This window comes from Netta rufina (genome assembly GCF_964035555.1).
Source record: "Netta rufina genome assembly, chromosome: 6".
NCBI classification, from domain to species: domain Eukaryota; kingdom Metazoa; phylum Chordata; class Aves; order Anseriformes; family Anatidae; genus Netta; species Netta rufina.
Genome location: NC_140129.1, coordinates 13,307,352 through 13,314,059, shown reverse-complemented (window position 1 = coordinate 13,314,059; position 6,708 = coordinate 13,307,352). Strand labels below are relative to the sequence as shown.

The following is a 6,708-nucleotide window of genomic DNA, read 5'->3' as shown; positions in this document are numbered from 1 at the left end:
ATCTATTTCCCTAACTACTGTTTTGCTTCATTTTTTTTCCCTTAAATGGCCATGGTCTTATGTTACGTGTCAGCTTCAGAAGACAATCACGCCTGCAGTATTTTTGTCCCGTCAGCTGGTAGTGGATTTCAAAACAGGATGCCTATTTTTCCCCCCATTATTTGCAGCAGTGAGGCACAGAAGCCTGAGCTTTTGTTTTCAGTTGGTTATACAGGTTCAACCTGGTGATTCATTCTTCCTGCAGCTATGTTTCCAGGAAAAGACAATGCCGTGGCCCTCCTCCAAGTTATCCACAGACTGCTTGAGAGCCAGATCAGAGCGCGCTCCTCCTCTGCAGCCGAGACACTTTCTAAGAAGGGATAAATGGATGAAAACACGTCTCGGCGCTGGTGTCATCTCCCCACAGACGAGGAGACACCCAGCCTCGGAAAAGCACACGCAGCACTACCCCAAGGTGAAGATCAGCGCACAACTGAGAGGATTTGAACTCATGGGCCCTGTGAGGCACAGCCATTAGCAGCGAGCTGGCCTCCGCTTGGGACCGATGCTGAGCGTGCAGCTGAAGCAGAACCCTGCAGCTTCCTTGCGGTCTCTTCAGGACCCTCTCCGGGCTGCGTGGGCGACAGCGAGCCTGCGGATGCGGGAGCTCCTCAGGAGCCCTCGTGCAGACGGGAGCGGGCGGGGGGCAGCGCTGAGCACCCCCCGCCGGGCGCAGCCCCGCCGCCATCATGCGCCCGAGGCACGTGTGCTCCCGGGGCGGGGCGGGGCTTAGCGAGGGGGCGTGGCTCGGCGAGGGGGCGGGGGAGAGGGGTCCCGGTGACGACTCCCGCGCCCATTGGCGGGCCGGCGTCACGCGGCGGGCGGCTGGGCGGGAGCGAGGCGCGGCCCCTCCCCGTGCCGGGGGCGGGCGGCCGCGCGCGCGACGGCCGTTGGTGGGGGGCTCGCGCGCGGCCCCGCCCGCCCTCAACGGCCGCGCGCGAGCGGCGCTGAGGCGCTGAGCCCCGCCCCGCCCCGCCCCGCCCCGCCCCGCCCCTAGCTGCGGCCCCTCCTCCTGCCGCCGCTCCTCCCCTCCCCTCCCCTCCCCGGCGCCTCGGCTCCCCCCGCCCCATCCCGGCAGCCGCGCAGCCGGGGCCCGGCGGGGGAGCTCGGAGCCCCATGGGCAACACCGTCACCTGCTGCGTGTCGCCGGACGCCAGCCCCAAGCTCGGCCGGGCCCGCGGCGGCGGCGGCGGCGGTGGCGGTGGTGGGGGGGGGAGCGGCGGCGGCGGGGCCCGAGCGCTGGGCGGACGCCTACCAGGCGGCGGCGGCGGCGGCGGCGGCGGGCGGCGGTGTCGGCTCGGCGGCGGCGGAGGCCGACTCGGGGGACTCGGATCCCGGCGGCGGCGGCCCCCACCTGCAGCACATCAGCGACCGGGAGTTCCCGGATGGTGAGCGGCGGCGCGGGCCGGTGCCCGGGGCGGGGAGGGAGGGAGGAGGGGGGTGGCGGCCGCTTTGTCCCGGCCGGGCCCCCCCCGGCCCCCCGCGCTGTCACCGGGCTCTGCCCCGCCGCAACGCCTCCGCCCGGGGCTCGGCGCTCGGGGCCCTCCCTCGCTGCCCGCCCCGGGCCCGGCCCGGCCGCCGTTGAGGCGCCCCCGGCCGCGGGGGGAGGCCGGCCTCCAGCGCCGTGCTCGCGGCGTTCCCAGGCTGTGCCGGGCGGGAGGAAGGAAGAGGGTGTGTGGGGAGCGAGGGCACGGCGCCGGGTGCCTGACATCACCGGGGGCTCGGAGCCCAGCCCTGCGCCGTGCGATGCTCGGCCGGGGCTGCCTGGCTCCCAGGTTGCTCGCCGTGCCCCCGGTCTGCCCGTGGCCGTGTTGCTGTGCGCATCCCCTCCGATCGGACCTGGGGTGCGGGTGTCGCAAAGGCTCGCTCCCGGCGTAACTCCTCTTGAGACGTGCTCGCGGGTTTGTGCTGTGCAGAGTTACTGAGACAACAGGTTAGGGGTGCTCCTGTCTGCCTGTCAGCTCACGTGGTTCTGCAGGCATATGGCATAGTGGAAGAGCTGATGGTATTCAAAACTTTCTCTAATTAAGTGCTTTGCTATTCCTCTTTGTAATTATAACCACGCCTACGTGAAATATATTCAGCTGGAAAAATAAATAGCCTGACATCTTTAGTGTAGGATGCGTACAATAACAATCGTTACTGGTCCTCCGTGCTCATATCAAGCTTGTGAACAAATTTTGGTGGTGGTAGAGAAACTGGCTGCGTGACGGCGAGGAAACCTTCAGAAATGGAGTTATTAAACTTGTGTGGTTCTGCACAGCCCTGTATGGTGCAGCTGTTACAGAAATGAGATGGAGCAGTCAGCTCCCTGGGTCTCCTTTGAGACAGCTGTGCGATACAGCAGGAAAAATTTTATTTGCCATTTAGGAGAAATAAAACTTTATTCTTGCGAGAAGATATTGCAGAAATGTCTGAACTCTCCCATGCTCATTAAGCGGGAAGGAACTAAACTCTAAATGTTCTAATAAGCCAAGCAAAAATGCCTAAGCTAAATAAGCCTGCTCAGGAATAAGTGTTGTATTTGATTGACTCCTTAGTATGTGATCATGTCAGCAGTGCTAAATAATTAGGTTTAATTTTGATCTCATTCAGATGTCAGAATTGGCCTCAAAGTAGGGAAGTACTAATTTATTTATTTATTTATTTGTTATAATATGCAGACATGAGTAAAAGTGTGTAGGCCAGGAATAAGGTGGTGGTTGTTTGTCACAAACTTTAGTTTTGTGGCTGTGGGAACCTTGATTTTGAGGATGGCGGTAATCCTAAGGTTAGTACTGATAGTTTGCATGTTAGACGGTTTTAAAGATCACTTTTACTATGCTGTGAGGTTCCTGACTGCATGGCCTCAGAGGTAGATCTTGCTGCAAGTAATGAGTGCTGTTTGTCTACTGTTTTCTGACTGATGTGACTGTTTAGGGTTGCAAAAAGTATCAGAGTTTGATACATTTACAAAAATACAATTCTGTTTGTTGAATGTTAGATGTAAAGTATCTTGTGTCCATGTTTTGAACATGCTGAAGTGCTAACCAAATAGGAATAAGTAATCAACTTCATAACGTAAAACATTATTTGTGAAGAGTCTGAAATTAAGTGTTACAAAACAGACGTTGTAATGAATTTGTCAGCAATACTGCTGTCTGTTTAAGACCTTCTATGAAAATGTTAAATCTGTAAACGCAGCACTTACACATACCAGGTACCTATGCTTATCCTTCTTAACTCTAGGATATAAAAGCTGTCAGCATACCAAACTGTGCAGGCAGCCTACACATTTCTGTGCTGCTGGCTACTACAGAACATGACTTTGTTGCTGTAGTGGTAGGTAGTCCAGTACTTTAATTTGAGGGATAATATTACTTCTATATTTTTTTTTTTTAGTGTATAATACGATGGTTAGCTAAGATAAGACAGTTTTGTAGTAAAAGAAGCTTCAGAACCAATTAACTGGCCTTTTGTTTTATCCTTTGGAGAAAAATAAAAAGCTACAGGGGAAAAGAAATCAATATAATCTTGACTATTTCTGTTTTGTGATGCACAGTTCTACGAGTTCCTAAGAACACAGCTAAATATATCAGAAAACTTGCATCCAAATGTCATGGAGACTTAATTCCTTAAATGTCTGCCTTTAAAGTTTGTTGTTCCTGAATCTCTGAATCCTTTTCCACTTGTTTTGCTAGAATTGAATATGTTGGTTATCAGGAATGCATAATTTACCAGCTGAGTTTGGGATTTTTTTGTATTGTTTTGTTGGTTTTTTTGTTTGTTTGTTTGTTTTTTGAGCAAGTGGAATGTGGTCCTCACAGGTCTACACTCTTAAATGGGGATTATTCTGATGCTTCTCCAGCTTACTGCTTAACAGGCACTGTATTTCATAAGCATTACATTATGGACGTTAATTTTATTTTGGGGAAGAAAAGGACAAATATACTGTGTGAAATACAGTAGGTAAATACAGAATATAAATCTAAAATACTTATGTTACATCTCATTGCTAAAAATATAGAAGTAACTGCTGTCGAAAATTGGAAATAGAATGCTTATCCAAAGTACTCCTCAGGGAATGGAGTAGGGTTTATGGTGGTCAACCGGCTCCAGAAGCTTTCCAGTCAGAACTGCTTAGATTGTCTATATCAAAGCAGAATTAAACAAGGAAGGTTATGAGGTGGTATTTATATAAGACAAAAAAGGAAGGGTAAGTGGGAGGGAGATAAAACATACTGTGAAACTGAAAATGTAATGCTTCAACAAAAGTTGATTCAAATGGGAATAGACTGTCAGTTCCGCTGCTAAGAGAATTTAAAGGATGACTTTGTATTTTATTGTTATCAAGATCCTGAGCTATAACCTATTCCGTGCAGATTTTTTTTCTGAATGAGAAATAAGCCTGCATTTGTGGTTTGATATTCTAAGCCAAGCTGCGTTAAGTAAATGGAACAAACACAATTTGGAAAACTGATAGTTTCTTTTAAATAGGTTCATGCCTCGTGTTGATGTTTGATATCAAAAGCTAAAAGCAAAATCTAAAGCTGTTAGTTGGTTGTTCAGCCGAGCATTAAGTGTTCATTGCTTCTGTGTGAAGCAGCAGTCCAAAGCAGTTGGAATTGACCAAGGCTTTCCTGCTTAGTTTTACAATCAGCAGCTCTTTGATCTTAATGTTGTGTTTCAGTTGTGTTGTGCTGACTACTGCTTTTTTTCCAAACAAGTGTCTGATAACCTTTATTTTAGGGAGTTATTATTTTTTTTCCTCTGATTTTTTTTTTTTTCTGGTTATTTTATGGAGAACTTCATGCAATTGACATTTTCTTGCCAGATCCCTGTGTTTAAACATAGATCTAGTTTTTCATAAATTCCTTAATTCTTTGATAAACTAGAACAAGGCCTCACTTGGCAGGCTTTTCTCATTTGTACTTGAAAATATCTCCTTTCAGCACTGCTGTTTGCTGAGTGCAGCAGTTTGATCAGGGGCATGCCTGATTCCATGAACCAAGTGGAGGATTGCTGACCTACTGATCTGATGGGACACAATCATGCGGTACCTTCCCCTGAAGAGCTGGGGGCTAGAGAATGAAGGGAAAAGAGGATCAGGAATGAGAGGGAAAAGCAAACAGGATCAGGAGAGGTGCTGAGTGGGACAAGATAATTGCATGGAGGCTAGATGGGAAAACAAATATAAGGGGACATGAGAGAGGAGAGTTAATAGAGAATAAAGTGAGATTTACCTGAACAGGCTTAGACTAGTGCATAGCATAACTCTTACAAGCTACCCATGAACTTGCTTTTCCTTTTTTTTTTTTTTTTTTTTTTTTCTTTTAAACAACCTCTGGCTGTCCAGAAACTGTGCTGCAGTGAAAGGGGCAAGCTTCAAGTTGTCTACATACCAGTGCTGGAGATGAAGAGATAATCAATATATTTGACTATCTGTGATCAGATTTCACCAATAACTTGTCTAAACCTCCTTGCAGAAGGTGTAAGTTTGTTCGTTTGTTCATCTCTTATATAATGTCAGCTTGCTTAAAGCATATGGATGTTTTTTTAAAAATCCTGCTTTAAATGTTATTATTATTATTTTTTTTAAGATGAACACTTTGATGCAAGGAATCAGCTTTTTTCTGTGCTGAAAACTGCTGGCATCAGAGACTTAACCATCTTGTGTTGTCTTTTGTGGCTCTGTTCAGTTGTGTGCTTAGATACATATGAAACTGGGGATGGAAGCCAGTAGATACATTTGTCCTTGTTATTCCTGCTCCCCTTTTCCCCATATTTACTGAGATTTTTACATAACTCTCTCTCCTTTCCCAAGGAGCATCAATATCCCTTTCCTACCGCTGACTAGGAATTACATGTAACTAGGTATTTGCAGCAGTTACAAATAGTGTGGGGTCTTGACAAATGAGAAAGGATTGACTCTTACGAGCCTGAAACACCTTCCACCTTGTTGGCTTAAGATGCCTAATGCCTTATGAAGTGACCTGAAAAGTGCACAGAGTGGGAATGATGGGATTGGCAAGTCCTTCAGAAGCAGTGCTGAAATTGCCCTATACGTTTGGGAATAGAAGAAAATATTGCCATACTACAATGTCTGTATTTCTGTTCTTATGTGTAGATACTGCTGATGGCTAAGGAATCCTCTGTTTCTCTCCACCAAATCTTGTGGATGTCTGTAACTAGCAAGTTTATGTAAGCCTTAGGTTTTTAAGAACCACTGATAGGGAATGTGTATACAGGAAGCAGACCTGGAGGGAAGCAGATCTGTTTGTTTTGGTGTCTTTCTTCAGACTTACAGTGTAGCAGCTATTATAACTCAGATTTCCATAAAATGACAAATACTGAAATATACAGCTAATCTGAGGGTTTCAATGAAACTTAGGGAGTTAAGGAAACTGAATTCATTTTCATGTTAACTTTTTTGTTTTTTTTCCAAATTACTATGTTTACCATGTAACTTATCTCTCGGATCCTCTCCTTTTCTGGCTTTCTTTATGATACTTGCTCTTTTTTCTTCTACCTGTTGGGGTAGATGCTGTAGAACACCAGAAGTATTGTAGCTAGAGGTATCTGTTCTCTCCGATGTGCTCAGTGTGCTGAGCTTGTACTGAGACGATGACTAACAGGGGAACTAACTCTTGCATGAGCCAACAAAAAGCAAAAAACTACTCCTCCCAAATT

General features: G+C 47.5%; 1 protein-coding gene across 1 annotated transcript in view; it reads left to right on the top strand.

The window, feature by feature from the left end:
• Positions 1 to 1,155: 1,155 nt before the first annotated feature.
• CCNYL1 (cyclin Y like 1) overlaps positions 1,156 to 6,708 on the top strand; it is a gene marked incomplete at its 5' end in the record, with an annotated part of 36,745 nt that continues 31,192 nt past the window's right edge. The window contains 2 exon segments of the mRNA XM_084289060.1: positions 1,156 to 1,221; positions 1,223 to 1,427. Of these exon segments, the coding sequence (XP_084145186.1) occupies positions 1,156 to 1,221; positions 1,223 to 1,427 (271 nt within the window).